This window comes from Dromaius novaehollandiae, chromosome 2 (assembly GCF_036370855.1).
Source record: "Dromaius novaehollandiae isolate bDroNov1 chromosome 2, bDroNov1.hap1, whole genome shotgun sequence".
In the NCBI taxonomy this organism is placed as follows: domain Eukaryota; kingdom Metazoa; phylum Chordata; class Aves; order Casuariiformes; family Dromaiidae; genus Dromaius; species Dromaius novaehollandiae.
In genome coordinates, this window is record NC_088099.1 from 144,699,415 (window position 1) to 144,717,686 (window position 18,272).

Here is an 18,272-nt window from a genome sequence, read left to right on the forward strand (position 1 = left end):
GGACAAGAAGACAGGTCCAACAGGATTTAAAGAAGGAAGAAAAAAAAAAAGAGAGAGATGGAAAGTCTAGGGTGGAAAACCACATCAAAAGAAGTTTAGCAAGGAGACTTCAATTCTAGATAGAAATTCTAAGCTTTCATGTATAGCAACATAAATAGTTATAATAGTATAATAATGGAACTTTACCCACTCTCTATCACAATATATGGCACTCATTAAGAACAATCTCATGGGAAGCAATTACCACAAGTAAACAAAATGACAAGTAAAAGTGGTTCTGAAATTCACTTGAAGCCTGACGCATTTCGGTTAAACTTGCCAACCTATTTCATGAATTTGATAACCTAATTAGAAGTGATCATGCTTAAACCACCTGTAGATGACCATGCTGTACAAGACTACATTCAGGAGCCATAAAACAAGCAGCATTACATTAAGCTGACAGACATCAAAACATAATAAGTATGAGGCATAAGTATGCCTCACACTAGATTTTTACTATAGTTACTAGCATTAACCAAATTTATAGACTACATCCATAACACATTTAATAAAACACCACTTTAATCACTGCAAAGTTCTGTTACTGGTGCGGTACAGTTTTCTTTTCTTATAAAGTAGACATTTACTTAACACTTCCACCAGTTATGGAAGTGGTAGCATTACCTTGCAGAGAAGGAGAGAAACAAGAGCTAGAAAGCACAGAAGAGAGGGGAAAAAAAAACAATGACTCCAAAATGCTCAAACATCAAAATTTGATAAAAATAGTATTCTATGCTGTGGATTTTGTATATTGCTGGGTAAACTGATCACTTACACAACATTTCTCCTTAGAAAAGAAGAATGTTAGCATAAAAGCAGAAGTTGAGCCGTTACTGCTCATCTTACTGTCTACTCCAAACTTTTATCTCAACTGAGGAGATGCTGCAATAGCAAGAAAAACAACAACAAAACCAATCAAACTAACCATGAAACCAAACCAACAATGAAACAGTATCACTGGAAGTAAAGTACAAAAGCATTTCTAAAACTCTTCAAATAAATAAATGAGAGATGGAGTTTACCATTCACAAAATTCAGTGGGGTCCCTTCAACAGTACCTTCAAACAGTGCTGTGTCCACTAAAGCCCATACCTCTCCCCTGCATTCTGTGGACAGATACATCACACTAAATTGAGACCAAAAACTGAACTTTTTGCTCAGGCAAAAATCATATGAGCGTTCATAAGCAGCTTTGCCCAAGGGAAGGAAATGCAGGATTAAGGCCATAAACGTTCATGCTAATTATAGTTTTTGATGATACAAAGCTCTTGACAAAACAGTTCCAGTCAGAGCTAAATTCACTGAAAGTTTATTTTACTACCATTTTTCATAGGAATATTCTACTTGTTTCATTCAGGTTTTTCATTAACTGATTACACATTTTTATGATAAAAGGAATGGTCTTAGTAAATTGTACAGTCACACAGTAGATATTAGAACACAAGAATTTGACAAAACATTGCATTTTTATAAAAGATTTTCCAATAGTAAGTTAAGAAATAAAATTCAAACCTTCAACTTCTTAAAACTATATCCTCAGAAAAAAGTGTTTTCATTTACATTCTTATTAGTCAAAGATAAATCCTACTATGGCACAGATCCAAATTTTACTCTCCTGGGTGCACATACCACTGAATAATTTGTCCAAACGTCACTTGTAATTTTCAAAAATCCTTTCTTACCTCTGAATCTTAAACATCTGTAACAAATACTTGTTTTGAAAGTGCTTTACATTCATGACATTTGACCTTTTGCTGTATGCACCACAAAATTTAAGTTTCAAATACCATGCAAGCAAGAAATCTGATCGTTCCAGCGGTAGCCACCTGAACGGTCTAACATCAAATATTAGTTCTGGGTTGCAGAGTCACGTGCTACAAAACTTCTTCTGCAGCTTGTATAATTAGTTGTAATTTGCTGCTTCTAAAACGCATTTCTCATGCAACATCGGGCCTTGAAATCTCACCGTAACATTAGAAAAGTACTTAGCATTTGGCTGTTAGTATGTGCATGGGTGTACATGCATGTGCATCCATGCACATAGATTAAGAGTATCTACAGAACACAAGCATATACTTTGTGGGCGGTTTATCTAGAACTAGGGAGTTCTGCTCTAACAAAAGCCTTTTAACTCTAGAACCGTGAAAGAATCACAAGAACTATCAAACATAATGGAAAAGCACTCCCCAGTGCTCTTGCTGTCAGATATCTAATTATTAATATTAAATGTTTACAGCTCGTCAAGCATGCTATCAAAGATCTGCAGGCTTTGTATAAGTTAACTGTCTCTTCTGTAGGATCCTTAATGTAACTGGACTCTACATTGAAATTAAAATGTGAACAAGAATTTAAAAAACAAAACAAAAAAAATCTCTCCCTAAAGAACCACACTGACTAAAAAACAAGTTTCAATGTTAACATATCCAAGTACTTCTGACTGACAAAGTTAGAAGTATAGCAAGATCAAGCCACTGCTTATTTCAGTTTTCCTGTGGCAGAGGAAAGTTTTTCTTGAGCCTGTGAAATGGCATAAGTGAGAAGTTACCAAAAAACAACTAAACAAATGCCCTTAGAAAGCCTTGCATGTACCTCGCACTCCAGGAACTTTAAAGCACTCCACCAATAATAGCAACTCATCTTTTAGAAATACTCAATGCTCAGTGGTGCTGCACAAAACTTTCTCAAACAACCAGCACTGCTGGTGCTAAGTGGAAGTACTTAGGATGCTATATTGCTCTTGAAACCCATTTGTTGTCTAGTCATAGGAAAATTTTGCCAGAGAGTGCTATTAACCTGCTTTTACATCTGCAAGAACACCATTATAGTAATAAAGAATCAAATATATGTATCAAGGAAAATATTAACCATTATAGGAAAAACAACATTTATTAGCCACTGAGACAGTAACAGGGATTACAATTTTGCACATCAGATGCTTCTGATGGCTTAAGGAGAAATTATTTTTATAGGCTATTATTATTGTCAGCCTCTCAGTTCTGGAAATACATTTATTATGTTTCTTACCTGAGCTCCATCCTTTAACTTCAAGATGCACTCCATTGTATTGATAGTGATGACCACTGGTTCTGATCCTAGTTTTGTCCATGGCACATGAATTCGAAGTTCATGAATATGACCACTTAGAAAAGTAAATGGTAGTTTCAGTTCCTTAAAAAAAAAAGGAAAAAAAAGGGAAAACTGATGGATTAACTAATCAACTACTGAAATACATCAAAGATCAAGAAGACACATTCATAACATAGAAAAGAAAAGTTCCAGCATAAAATATAAAAAGGTCCTTCTCCCTCCTCAAGTCAGCAGCGTGCCATGGGGCTTGGCAACTGGCTTGGTAATGGCTTGCACACACATATTTCTTTTGAACAGACTAATTGTATTATCTGGATTACCATGCCTGTGATAGTTAACAAAAGGTTTAAAACAACCTCTCTCACATGAAGCTACGGCAAAACACGTCATTACTGCAAGTAGTGCAGCAAGTAGAAATGAACGAGCTGGAAGTAAATACTTAAACTGACATACAACCTGCATTATTCTGAAGAGCATGTATTTGGAACATAACAGACATTTTATTCCGAAAATATTTTAGTACTTTTAGGTTGTAAGAGCTCGGTGCTCTTAAGATCAGCTACAAACAGAAATGAATGGTCTTCACAAAAGTATATGGAGCACTTCACTAAAGCTGCTTTTTTTTTTTTCCTAACAAAAATTTTTTTTTTGTTAGATCCATGTTTATATGCGCCCCTTATTTTATGTAAGTATAGTTTGTAGTCTTTTCTTCTAGTGTTAAAATAACATTTGAGGTTAAGGGAACAAGCCATACAGAAGAACAGTAGTAAAGATAGAAAGGTTAATCAAATCAAAATTACTTCATAAAGCAAAGATTTACTTGGTACATTTTGACTTAAAAATGAGAATTTCTATACATGTTTTATACACAGTAAATCTGTTCAACATCATCATCATGTAAAATACTTTGTTTTCAATGCAACTTACAATATGAATTGAAAACCAAAATAACAATTGAAATGGTTATTATTAAGGTTACTAAGCCAGACATTCTAAGTTAGGAATGCCAGAACTGCTACGTTAATTTGGACCCTTGGTTTATGTTATTAAAAAGGACATCTTAAACATGATGTCATATTAATTCTTCTTCAGAACCCTCACCTAGTTTGATGATCAGGATGGAAGCACTCACTAGGGCAGGAGCTAGTCCATTTTTCTTGTTGTCTTTTCATTCTCAACAATCAAGGCATTGCCCTATTCACATCAAACCCTTCAGTAAATACAAAGTTATTAAATTCCTCGTTGGCAAAAATCAAGACTCTTACTCATGGAGGCCTAACCCAGATATTACACTGCTATCAAAACTGATGCCTAGCTCTAGCTAGTCAGTCCAGAACTCCTAACAAATGCCTAGGCACTCTACACGGTCAACATAGAGCTTTCAGCTCTGTGGGACAGCCCCAGTGAGTCAGCTGCTGCATGCAGTTAGTCAGAGAACACAAGGCACCGGTTTGTCTAAACTCTTTGGACCTCAGGCATGAGGCACTGGAGAGCACACTAGATGCCTCCATCTGTGTGGGATCCAGAGCACTAGGATTTTCCCAGTAGCCTCAGACTCTCCTGGGAAGCATGACCTTAAAGTTTATCAGAGCGGACAGCCACCTGTGGCTACAGACCTGGTCCCAGGACTAGAAACAGCAGATTTAAAATAATGAAAATAAGCTTTTAACGCCAAACAAAGCAACAAATTGGATAATATGTCAGAATTTAATTCATCACTCTCACTACTGAGTGTTCTAATGAGGAGGCTTCAATGACGATACACCTCCTTATTGCTCCTCTGGTCTCCTAGCCTGACATTTTTGGCTACACATTTCCAGTTTTAATAGCAAGAAACAATGGCTGTCTTCACCTGAAGTCGCTTATAACCTGGTGTTTAGGTCTTTCTCTTAGATGCTGGGAACTCCAGGTTGAGAAGATAAATGAATCTAAGTCTCCCATACACCAGGTGAAAGTTTTGGCCATTAGGTTCATATGGCTAAAACTACTGGTGGGTTTTCCTAAAGTCAGGGACTAAACTTGCGTTCAGAACTTCAGAATTTCCCTGGCAAGCTGAGCAACACAGGGACCTGAGCACCTTTGCACCTCGGCTCAGTTTAGGCACCTACAAGCTTTGACTGAGCACTCACAGGAATGAGCAGGAGTCAAACATGAAAGCCTGTGAAGCTCTCAGGACAAGCAGGCAAGTTGCTTGGGAATTTTGGATACAGACACCTAGATGTGGATCCAGAGAGCCTGTTTCCCAGCACTGCTTGACCCTAGGGTTATCTCTGCTTTATAGAGGTTCCACATGAAAAGTGAGGATATCTAAATTCTGCATTTAATGCTTCACATATAGCATAAGTCCACCTTTAGACTATTTCTGTGAAGCTCACTACCATCATTACTCCCCTACGTTCTTGAAACCATAATCAAGTCTTAGTTATTTAGTCCTGCCAAAAGAAGCAATTTTAAGGAATAGTCTCTCCATTCTCAGGCTTATGCCACCTCAGCCATTCTATTAGCAGCACTAAAAAGTTCATCTAGCATCTAAGAGCGGAGAATAGATGAAGTATATTGATTGCTGATATAACCTTCAGAGAAGACAGCTACACAAAGATATAATTACTTTTTGCAAAGTACGACTTTCAGTTTGTAAGTTAGTTTTTTGGATTTAATGAGCTTTCATGATTGAAGTTAAACAAACAAACACTCTCTAATGTTAGGAAGACTCTTGGCCCCTACCCTGGCCATGCTTGCACATCTAATTTCAAGCCTGCTTCCCATGAGATAACAGTTCAGACCTTCTCATAAAAACAGTTTGAAGAAATTGTTAATATGGTTTACAGAGTGTTTTTTTCTTCAGCTCATTCATAGATATACTGAACGATTTTAGCTAAAACCTTCCATTCTAAAAACAGCCTTGGGCATGCAATCAGCACAAATAAAAATTTTAATCCAGACAGTTTAAGTAAAGCCACTGAAAAACAAGTACAAGGCAGTTTAAATATAGATGTTGCTACACTGATATATAATAAATGACAAACTACCCTATATCCAGCAGCTTTGTAGGGGGCCAAGAAAATAAATGATCGAAAAAACATGCAATCTTAAAATACATTACAGTCTGGAGACAAAGCTTTCACACATCAAGAAAGCAAGCTATTATTGGCAGAAATTAACAGTAATACAAATGAACTCTTCAGATATGAAATTTTAATGCCAATCATCAATACTGCAATGTCTATTTAGATCCAGATTTGTTTTCATATGTGGAAGTTAGGAGTTTTCTTCAAAAAGCATTCTAGAATAGATTTGGTTTTTGTTGTTTGCTAGATGGATTTAACTCAATCTGATTTTTGTCTAGCTATCTATAAAAACTGAACAAAGTTAGGAATGCTTTCAAAATGAGGTGATGTAGCCAAGCACACAGACATAGAACTCCTACAGATTTAGAAAATAAAATTCTTTTGTTTCAAAGGAATTTTGATACAAATGTTTTCTGACGCCATCCTAATTGCACAAGCAAGTTCCCTTACAGCAATGCAAAGATATCTTTGCTATGCCACTTCGGTAAACAATATAAAACAAATGTCTGTGCCAAATTTAGTAACTTGTTTATAATATGAGATAATAAAGACTATTTTTATTCATTTCTCTTCCTCTCCTGTGGAATCTCTCTTCTTTTCATTAAGTATTACGTTAAATCCTGACTACAGTCTTTTTCCACCTACGATAGATTAGACTTTACATTTTCAAAATACCATAAAAATCCTTCAGAAATTATGATATGGCATGAAACTGTTAGAAGGTATGGATAAATCTGGGTCTTAACTGCAGTTACTTTCTTGAACCGTGTCTGCATTAGCACCATCTGCACTATACAAAAAGGTTTGATAGGGACTGCACTAAGGAGCTAGTCTCCCTGCTTTCTTGTTTTCACTTCTGTGGATGTGCTGCCCAGGAAACAGAGAAGTGAGGGAACATTACAGTAAAGTCTTTCAAGCACAGTAGTCCACAATACAATAAAACTCAATAGTCTTTAGATCAAATCATCATTTGTCCATTATCAAAGACCTCTTAGGTTTTTCCCTTTGAGTTAATTAAACAGCTACCATAATGAGCTATGATGCTATGGATATAGAAATCAATAAATAGTAAGAAAAACTCAACATGCATTTTTCTTCTTTTGTACCACTGGGTCAACAGAAACACAACACACAAGCTAGTCGGGAAGATCAGAGCTAGTTCCTTTACCTCTGATATCACAATGACCTTATATAAAAGTTGCCAAAAGTATTTAAAATGCTTTCTTATAAAAATACTTAAATTTAAAGTTTAAATATAAAATACTTTCTTTGAAAGGAGTCTTTATACAATTATCAGTTATTTTGCTTAGACAGAAAATTTCTAGGAACATTTATTCTTCTAGTACTTAGATCACTAAGGATAGCAAAGAGACAAATATCAAAAATCTCTTCAGAGATCCTAACTGTATTGGATTCAGTCGTCAACTAAGATAATTACTACAGAATTAACTGAATATTCAAAGAGTGACATGACTATGTATGAAAGCTACACTGTAGCTAGAAGGTCGAATCTAAATGCAAACCAGCATTCAGCTTTCACTACAAAATTAGTATTGTCAAAGGGGCAGAGGGGAGAGTTGATGCAATAATATTCAGTTTAGTTTAATGAGAATACATAAAATATATATAAAAACGTGAAGTATTTTCAGGTACTGAAATGTTCTCTCTTTCCGTATGAAAAATATTGTAAGTCAATAACTGATTTCAAAAGATACTGTTTCTAACTTGGCATCAACAGAACAGACCTTCATAAGGATTTTCAATATATCCTCAAAATATATCTTCTAGAAGACAGACAACATTTGGTTATCTGTTCCTATCTGTGCTTTGGAATTCAGGTTGATGGCCTGATAAGGGGAACCTCAACATCAGCTGAAGTACAAAGAGTTAGGGGAGAAAACACAGATTTCTTCCCAGATCTGATATAAGGTGCTTTGTCCAGGTAGTTTGTCAGCTGTGCTAATGTTCCCAGGCAGTCATGTATAGTTCCATGAATGGCTGGAATCTTCCAGAAAATATTCAAGGCTTCAGATAGGATTTGGATACAAATGTACATGCCAGTGATATCACTAAGTCATGTAATTAAGACTGCACTCATACCAGATAAATAGCAGGGATGGGGGATAATAGCACAGGCTAGAAAGGATGTTAAAAGTAAAGAGAATCACAGGGAAAGTGACTAACTTTGGATATTCTGGCTCCACAGAGGTAGAAAACCCAAATAAAATAATGTATACTGGTAACTTTTACAGACTTTAGTATTTTAAGTGAGTTCCCTGCCAGCTGCAAAGGCTGTGGGATGTGATATTACAAAGTACAACATACTGAAAATGAGTTTGATCAGGCAGGCGTAAAGCAGCATTGCTTCTGCAAGAGCCACCCTAACAACACTCTGTAGGTCCAAGGCAGGCTCCAAAGCATAGTAAGAGCCAAGTTCAGGCCACTACATTTTACATAAACATGTGGCCAAACAGTATTTTTTTAAAAAAAATGGTTGCGCTAAACTTTGCTTTCACTACATATTCACATCCCCATTCAAGCCAATGGGAGAAAAACAAGTATATGAAGCAAGATTTGCTTCATGTAACCAGAGCTAAGACAGCAACAGATTGCACTGGACACCTATATACCCAACCATTACACAGGCAGGCAAAGAGGAGGCCAGGAGCAACCAGGCAGCAAACTGCAACTTTTTGAAAGGCAACTACAAAGGTGATACACAAACTCTTAACGGGGCCAGGCAATATAGCAAATTCGATATATCCAAGTCACCATTTGTTATCAGGACAAACTTCACCCTGGAAGGGTAGTACAGTACAGGAACAGTTTTTCCAAAGAGGAGGTTTTCACAACCAAGGCTGGAGATTCCAAGACTCAAGCAGACAAAGCTGACCTGACCTAATGCTGGCAGCAGCCCTGCTCAGAGCAGGGTGTTAGACTAGATGACCTCAGGAATTCCCTTCCAATCAACACTTCTTTGAGTCTATGACACACACATTAGAAAAAGGTTTTGAATATTCACATGAGGAACGCATCCAACTGTAGTCCTCTACATTAGCTACATAAATAAGCTGTACCAAGAAACTGAAGAACTAAAAGGTAGTTGCCTTAAAGAAAATACAGAAGCCACCAAGTACTTGGAAGAGGAGGAATCAGGTTCTTTACAGAAACACAGAAAATAGACAGGGTCTCTTGAAAGACTGGCTGCTATTCTAGAAATGGATCAGATAAACTTAGTTAGCCATAAATATTTCCTTCACATTTTTAAAAGGTCACCTCCCAATAGAGACTGTGCAGTCTCCACACTCGACTCCAGCACCTCATCATCCAATTTAAAAAAAAAAAAAACACACAAGAAAAGTTTTTTCCAAGTATCCAATGTAAACACCCTGGGTGCAGTTTAATCCACTCTTTCTTCTCCAACCCATAGAAAGCATGCAGAACTGCTTCCTCATCTTATTATATCAAAATTAACACAACCCTTGTCTTTTTCAGTCTTTTCTCATGGGCCATATTGTCTAAATCTCCTATTACTTTTTGTTGCATTTCTCTCAGCTCCGTCTGTTGGACTACATCTGGACCCAGGACTCTAGCTAAGACTTGCTGCACCATGTGAAGTAGAGAACAGTTTTATCTGTCTCACACACACACACACACACCTCCTTAAAGTTCAGATACGGAGAGAAGGAAACAGTTCCTCAAGTCTGACCCTGTTCATATAAACCACAGGCTTCAAAATTCTGTATCGAGCGTTTTATTTTGTCAACTTTTAAGTTTTACAGCGCCTCTGGACTAATTCACAGAAACTAGCTGATAAAACTGTCCCTCAGTTACTTTTATGTTTAGATAAAACTGAAATGATAAAGACCGGAGTCATAAAATACTGCATAGAACAAAAATCCGTTTAGTATACATAATTTAAAAGAGGTCCTACTTTTGTTTGTTACATTTTGAATTAGTTACTATAGGCCATTAGTAAAATAAAACTGGGAGGGCAATTTAGTTAAATGTTTGTACTGTAAAACAATGCTCAATGAAAGAAGAAATGTGTCCATAAAAAAGCCTTTCTCTTCATACCCCACAACTTGCAGAGTATGCAAATGGCATGGAATTAAAACAAAAATAACTAAATGAGGAGTGGAAAAAAAAGGAGGTATCTACATAGGAAGAAACACACTGAATACTAAATGAATGCTTATCTGTGCAGAACAATGTAAGTTAGTCAACTTCTTTTAAATCAAAGACATATAGCATAACTGTAAACGTATCATACCTGTTCAAGTACATCCAATTTTAATTCAAGTTTACTAAGAACGACATCTCCTCCCCAGAGCGACAGCTGTAGATCTGAAGGCTTTAAGTTTTTTATGTAGCGATTCACATAACTCATCAAAATAGGAGTTACATAGGACTCCAGCATTCTGGAAGATTTCTGTATTGCAGGCAAAGCACTAGAGGAAAGAAAGAAAAAACACTGTGAGATATTACTTAGAAATCTCTCAACATAGTTTCCAATAAAGCAACAGTCAGATTGTTTGGCAATATGAAAAAATATTTCAAATTCTCCTTTCTAAACATAGTATGTGCATGTACACATATATATACACCTACACAGAAAAACTACATATATTTCAAGACGAAAACACATCCATTTGCACTCATGAATTTCCAGTTTACATATGTTAGAGGGAGGCACGCTCACGGAAAAACAAAAAACAAAAAAAAAAAAAAGAAGACAGAAACAGAGAAGCAAGAGGACACAGCCTATCACGCTTTCACACTAAAATTAACTAAAGAATTATTGTAGCTAGAGCTATACAAACCCTGCCACTTTAACACGGGCCATACTAAAACATCACCTGAGAAACACGCCACAGGTCTTAGATCTCAAATAACACACATCTACCAAAAATGCCGCTCAGCTTGATGCCGCCCTTGCCTCGAGGCAAACCAAAATACGCCAAAACCCAACGTGAACCTACGTTACCGTCCGACACCGCTCCCCCCCGCCGCGAACATCCCCCCCCGCCGCGCCTCCCTTCCCCTCCAGCCCCCTGAAGGAGCCTCACAGTCCCCTCGCCGCCGCGCCCGCGCCGCCTCCCCACTCCGCGCGCCCTCCTCGCCGCGCGCCGCCAGCCCCCTCACCGCGGCAGCGGCGGCGCGGGAGCCCGGCGCGGGTAGCCCCTCCGCTCCGGCTCCGCCGCAGAGGCAGTTCCGGGTTCTGCGGCGCGTGTACTGACCTCAAGCGTCCGCCACCTCAAGCTCTCCGAACGCACCGGGCGGAACGGTTTGGCGAGAACACCGAGGCGAGGCCGGACGTTGGGCTTGAAGCCGCGGAGTCACGTGCTCTGCCAGGAGAGGGATGGCTGGAAGGCGTAGCAGAGCGCGGGGGCGGAGCTGAGGCTCCTGCGCGCGCGCGAGCACTGGCACGGCACGGGGCGGGGCGCTGGTGGCCGTTAGGGAGGTGGGCGGGGCGGGGCTGATGTCGGCGGTGGGCGGGAGAAGGCTGAGGGGAGCGGGACGGGCCCCGGTCAGCGCGGAGCGGCGGGGTAGCTGGGGAAGGGCTGTGCAGCAGACGTGTCTGCTGTTTCCTCACACGCAGGGGCAGAACGAGGCCTTCTGCCGCCTGGATTTTCCTGAAGTGAAAAAAAACCCCGAGGACGGCTGCTTTGCTGGGGGCAGGGGGGGCTTTAAAACATAATAAAATGAATCCCTAAGACAAGTTACTACTGTTGGCTGTGCGGTTTCAGCCAAGCCCCGTTCTGAAGTTTGAGTCATTGTGTTGGTGAGTGACTGCAGCAAGCAAACATTGGGGGTGGATCTCTGTGCTGGCAAACCTGTTATTTCCCATCTAATAAAGAAACATGTTTAGCATTTTGCTTTTGAGTGAAGTGCTGCTTAGGTTCACAGTGTTGAAGGTGAGAAGAAAGTTAATTGGACATCTCTGACTTTCTGCGTGCCCAGAACCTTTCTCAATACATTATTCATAGGAAAATAGCCCTCCCCAACAGCTCTCAAGAGTTTGATATCTTGAGGGGTTGTTCCTGCAAGCAAGCAGATGCCTTGGATCTGCATTTTGAAGTACATGACTTAATAGGTTCCTTAAGGTTTGGCATGTGGGTGATCTGGAATAGGCCATGGGCCTATGTGTTTTCAGAGTGTAGTGCAACAGGCAGTGCCTGTGGGCATTGCTTTGATACAGATAACAAACAACCTCTTACAAAGGCCTCTTAATTTGGGGGGGGGGGGGGGGTTTAAGGTCTGTGATGTGCCCATTAAGTTTTATGTTCCTCATGAAAACTTGAAATCCTGTATGTAATCTGTACAGTGTAGTTATATGGCTGAAAGCAATATATGGCATGTGGAGTAAGTTCATGTGAAGCAGGGCCTAAACAGTGAAATCCTGAGTATTACTCAAACTACAGTGGCAATATTTCATTTGAAATCTGGCAGGGCTAATCAAGGCCTTAACGCTGCAGTGCATGATGAGTTAGCTATCCATTCTGCCTCTGATATACCCATGAGTTAATCATGAATTTACCACGTTTTTAGATAAACCATCACCTTGCTAAGTATGCCACGTTCACTCATGAATCAAAGCCCATACATTTGTATTCACTTCACAAACAGTTGAAGCAGTTTGGGCTGCTTTTATCCTTATGACAAAGGTCACCACTTCCACAGCTTACACTAAAACAGTGTGTGACTGTTCCTCAGCAGTTTAAATCCACCAACTGTGGGACGTTACCCTGCAGCTGAGAGACAGTAGCAGACAGGTAAGGGACAGAAACATTTTAACATCAATGATCACTAATTAAGGATGTGCTTCTAAGTTGCAATTTTCCTGGTGTAAAGTTTCTTGATGAGGTTCCTGTTCATCACGACTACAAATATATATCCTTCTGCTAAAACTGTGGGAGTGATGAGTTTTACTGATACAACTTTTTGGGAGTCTGCACTGCAAGCCAGCTCAGTGAAATAATCCATGTGAATAGAATCAGTCTCATTTATAGCACAGCCTCCCTATAGAGTTACATCGACACATCAGAGGTATGTGCCAACAGATAAAGTATAATGTTGAAGCATGCCCTAAACATGCATCAAAAGCCATTGTATTCAACTTAAAAACAGTCTTCCATTTGTTTGTCCGTTATGTGATTGCACTTGAATGACACATCCAATCAATGCTGGAATGTTTTCCAAAAGTTTGGAATTGAAGAACAACGCCTTATTTATTTTGGTGAAAATCAGTAAACTGGAAGAAGAGTAGGGGAGACACGTAGTGCTGCTGGCAGCTGCTTGGCAGACCTAATGGCTCTGAACAACTCTGTAATTTTCCTGGCAGTTATTAGCATTTCATTATAACCACCTCCATCTCAGTTCCAGTTGAAGTATGTTGACGCCCTGAATAATTTATTTCCCACAGAAGAAAAAGAAATATTAAAAATGAGAGGAAAGGATCATGTGGGAAGCAATCTTTCTAACAAAGGAAATGAATGGCATGAAATGAAAGTAGCTAGAGAGAGTTACATGGAGTCCTTCAGATACAAGGGGATGAGAGCATAGTGTACCGGGACTTTGCAGGTAACGGGTAGACAGTGCGCGTCATGAACCTGGGCCTACTAAAGCAGCAATGGCATGTCTACTGCGAATGCCAGCGTAGAGCAGCTGCCTGAGCTAACCCAGTTTGTTCAGTATCTCAGCAATTTAATGAAACATGCAAGATAGGTATAAACAAAAAGTGCAGATCCAGTGATATGCACATCTTGTTCTTCCACGTTGTCATTTTCTTGAGTAATTCTAAATACATTAAAAGCTAATAAAAATATATATATTTTAAGCTAGAGAGTGGGGAAAGGGTACGCAAGGTTCTGTAACGTTTGGCCACAAGTGAAAAGATACAGGACTTCAAGAAAGTTCTCAGGAAATTTATCTACCTGTGCATGATGGTATCTTGATAAAAGAGACTGTAACTATGTACTACCTTCAGTGTCATTGCTGCTATGTATGATTTGTCATTTTCTGCAGCAGAAGTAGGACCAAGGCCTGGAAGCACAAAATAGAGTTCAGAAAAAATGAGGAAAGATGAGGAAAGGTAGAGGATGATTAAGTGGCTATCCCATTGCCGGAGGCTGCAGTCAAGGAGAAAAACAAGGAAATTAGACATTTAACTAGATAAAAAGTATTGTGTAATCAAATTAGATCCCTTCTAGCTTTTCTGTTCATAAACTCGAGCCAATCTTTTGAGCACCATTTTGGAAAGATCCCTACACTGATGTTGGTGCTTGAAAGTTGTTGTTTTTCTAACAACAGAGCTTGGGTGTCTGACCACCTCCTGTCCATCAGGCGGCCTGGGGCAGCAGGGTGAGAAGTTTTTGGATGTATGGTCAGGCTGTTTGCACAAAGTGAGAGAATCTGAGGTAACCCTCAAAGAGGTTTGGGGAAAACCTGTAAGGAACTCCCATTTTTTCACTGAGAAAAAAAAAAGGTTTCTAATCCTCTAAGCTTCTCTTTCACTATGTCCCATAGCAACATTGGGTACCTTTAACAGGTAAACTGAACTGGCAAACTGCAGTTTGTCTGCCTGCCTGTCCTGGGGGATGTTTCTGGCTGTCCTGCTCAGATGCATCCAAGTACAATGGCACAGATGCAGGCAGTGGCCCAAGAAGCCATTCGTCTACCCATGTGGGAAAAGAGGTTGCTATTTTGTGCTTCTTTATGTGGCCTACTGAGATGCCCCATAAATGGCATCAGATTGATAGCACAGAAAGAGTTGGTGACCCTAAATAAAGAATACTGAGATATTTTAGAATCACCTGTGAAAGAAAAAATTACTTTTTTCTACTAAGTTTTTGTAGAGTTACGAACAAAGGAGAAGAAGTATCCTTCTTTAAATAGTAAAAATCTTAGGTTATATCAAGATATTTTACTCATGCTGATATGCCTAAAGGGTTTATGTAGCCTTTGGGTATAAAGAGATATCTTCTACTTTTACACCTAATTACAGAATACATCAAAAAAAAGTCAGCCAAGAAGATAGTATTTCTGGTTCCAGTACAAGAAATGTATGTTTGACAATTTCAAAATATACTTGTAAAGAAACATGTAATTTATTACCGCCTCCAGGCATGAAGAGATTTATGGACTAAAGATTTCACACAGGTTTTTGCTTGACTATTGCTGAACTGTTCATGCAAAACATATGTATTTCTAATGACAACTTCTGGCATGCATTCTTTTAAAATAATCCTGCTTTTCAAGAGTTAAATGATCACTGTTCTCTGCTATATATTTATAATAAATATATTTCTCTGCTATATATTTATAAGTATACATAAGTATATACTAAATATAGATGTATAATAAATATAAGTATATAAATATACATATATCATGTTTATAAATGAATATTTAGAAATATATTTATAAATACTGTGCTACAATTATAATTTTTCATGGTTTAAAAAAATTACATATTACTGACAGATAAAAACTTACCGACAGCTTCATTTTGTATCATCATTTGTTTTTTTAGAGGCAAAATGGCAAAAAACATTTTTGCTTGAATTACACTAAAGTCCAATTGTCTTTCTTATTTATTGGCAGAATGAGTGTCTTTGTAAAGCAGTGACATTGTGATTCCCTGTGTTCAGCTTGTCCTGCAGCTGGAGCCAGGAACATTTCTGCAGGAGCTGAAGTAGAAACCCTCTTTTTAAGGTTTGTTCTTAACGTACATGAAAATATACTTAGATTTGATTTGCATATAGTAGAGCTGATATTAATGAATATCAGACATGTTGAACAGCTACAAGAACTGCAAAACCAACAAAATTTGTGTCAGGGCCAAAAACCACCCTTGCAATCTGATTGGCTGGCACAGCTCTGTGTGAATAAAATGTTTATTATTTCACCAGTGATCTCCTGGGTTTCGTGGACTTTATCGATAAGTAAACATGGGTCTTAACACTGAAATCGGACTGTATAAATTGAAATCAGACTAAATACAAAGGACTAAAGAGAGAATATGTGAAGTATATAATCAAGATACTTAGATATTTTATATGAGGGAGGCTTTTGTAATTTCCAGACCTTTGGTAATTTCTGTAGCTATTCATATTAGTATATAACTTGGGGGCCTTAGTTAGACTTATTTTTTTCTCTCCAAAAATGTATGGGCATTAATTAGTGTGAGATGATTTTCTGACATGTTTTGTCATGAAGTTAAGTAGCTGTTGCTCACCTCTCCAAAAATGATTAGGTATAAAAGAGCTGCAAGGATCTCACTTCCACAAGAATGGTGGCTGTCTGCAACGATTTCCTCTACCTCTGGAAAACACAACACAGAATATGGGGAAAATATCTGTGCATGTAGTGAGAGCTCAGGAGGAGGTGTACGACAGCCTGAAAAGATGGGTAATGAGTGACCATGCCCTGACATGAGAAGGGAGAGTGCACTAAGGCTCAACTCTTTTCAGAGTAGGAAGCCTAATGATTCAATTCAATTTAAAACGAAGATGAAGACGGAAAAAGTGAATATAAAAAAGAGGAAGTAGGGAAGACCTGGAAAAGGTGATTAGGACATACATACACCATCTAATGTTCAGTTTCAGACATTTTTGTTTTGATATGAAGTTTTGAGACACTGGGAATTCGTTGTTGCTTTTAAGCAAATGCTCCTCACTAACTATCTAGGTAGCTTTAATCAGTTATCTGCTTTCCTGTTTATTTTTCTTTTCTTTTGGTCATTTTGTCATCACATTTTGGATTCAATATTACTAACCAAACATTAATCTAGGTATGAAATGATAGTCAGAAAAAGTGGAAGCTTTTACTTTCAATCTTAAATTCAAGGAGTATGACAGTATTACGTATCTTATATTTTATTACAAGGAGTTTGACAGTCCGTAATTTTACTTAATCCACTCACTAGTAATTGGTATTGATTTCTAGCATGCCATATTCATTATGCAAAAGAACTTCTGAGTATGCTTTTTATATCACACAGCCACAACAGTGAACATGTACAGCTGAACATCATTCTTCAGTCCAATGATGAAGGATGGTAATTATACAGTCCAACTTTTAGTTCAAATCAACTTTCTGTAAAGCCATTTGAATAAACCAAAACCTGGAAAGATGGGAAGAATGTTGACTTACCTCTCTGACTATTAATAGTAGCTAAAATTTGATAGATTGTTTTATAAAGTATACAAGCATTTATGACATGATTTAAGTGAGAGATTATTGTAATATGTGAGATATTGCAGAGATTAATATTAGTAATAGTTTTTCCTCTTTTCTCAATGACGCTCCATAATGGAAATTCTCAAGAACTAGGTGAGAATGAAAGAGGATATGGTTAATGGAGACTATTAGTATTTCTGTTAGTTTATTTGTGATACAGACTGCAAAAGTAAAGTTTTCTGTCATTGGGACACTGGATTTCTGAGAGCTTGTTCAACTTTTATTTAGATATGTCATGCTTGTTAGAGGCTGTGAGATGGAAAGAATTCACTCTCAAAACTGAATCCTTGGTTTTTATTTCAAAGACAGACCACATGAATCGCCTAGTTTACAGTAATGGATCTCACACCCAAAACATCCAGATGTTTTGTCATCATCTTTATTGTGTTTCAGAAAAAAACTACCATTTCTAGAAATGCAAATTAGACCCAACAATTCAATATACTGAAAAGATGTTCTCTCCCCGACAGGACACAGCTGCTGATATAATCCCTTCCCATTTTAATTAAGCTCACAAATTGCCTAGAAAAATCGAGTCATTTTAGCCTATTTTCTCTTCATACCTATGCTTTCTCTCATATTTCACAGCATTTCTTCTCCAACAAGAAACAAATTGTGTGAAAAGAGAGAAAATGTGATTTCACAGGAGAGTATATTTGCTTCTTTCAAGCATACAAATCTGATACTGAATAAGGATGGATATTTGATTCAGAAAAGCTAGACAAACTAGCAAGGTAACCTAAATTTTACTAAGGGAAGACTTCTGAAGGAGAGGCAGCTCCTATTAATTACCAAAAGTTCTTGTCCATGTTCTTACCATCTCATGTCGCA

The 18,272-nt window shown here is 38.1% G+C and overlaps 1 protein-coding gene across 8 annotated transcripts in view; it reads right to left on the reverse strand.

The window, feature by feature from the left end:
• The window catches only part of VPS13B (vacuolar protein sorting 13 homolog B), a 483,999-nt gene extending 472,434 nt beyond the window's left edge, over positions 1-11,565 (reverse strand). For 5 of the 8 annotated variants that reach the window (XM_064507673.1, XM_064507676.1, XM_064507674.1 and 2 more), the window contains exons 1-3: positions 11,343-11,562; positions 10,471-10,648; positions 3,067-3,210 (exon numbers count right to left, since the gene is read on the reverse strand). In XM_064507673.1, the coding sequence (XP_064363743.1) occupies positions 3,067-3,210; positions 10,471-10,617 (291 nt within the window). In that variant the 5' untranslated portion in view covers positions 10,618-10,648; positions 11,343-11,562. Of the gene's footprint in view, positions 1-3,066; positions 3,211-10,470; positions 10,649-11,342 lie in introns of all 8 variants that reach the window. The other 3 variants (XR_010388020.1, XR_010388021.1, XM_064507672.1) reach the window with 3 other exon arrangements.
• Positions 11,566-18,272: the final 6,707 nt, after the last annotated feature.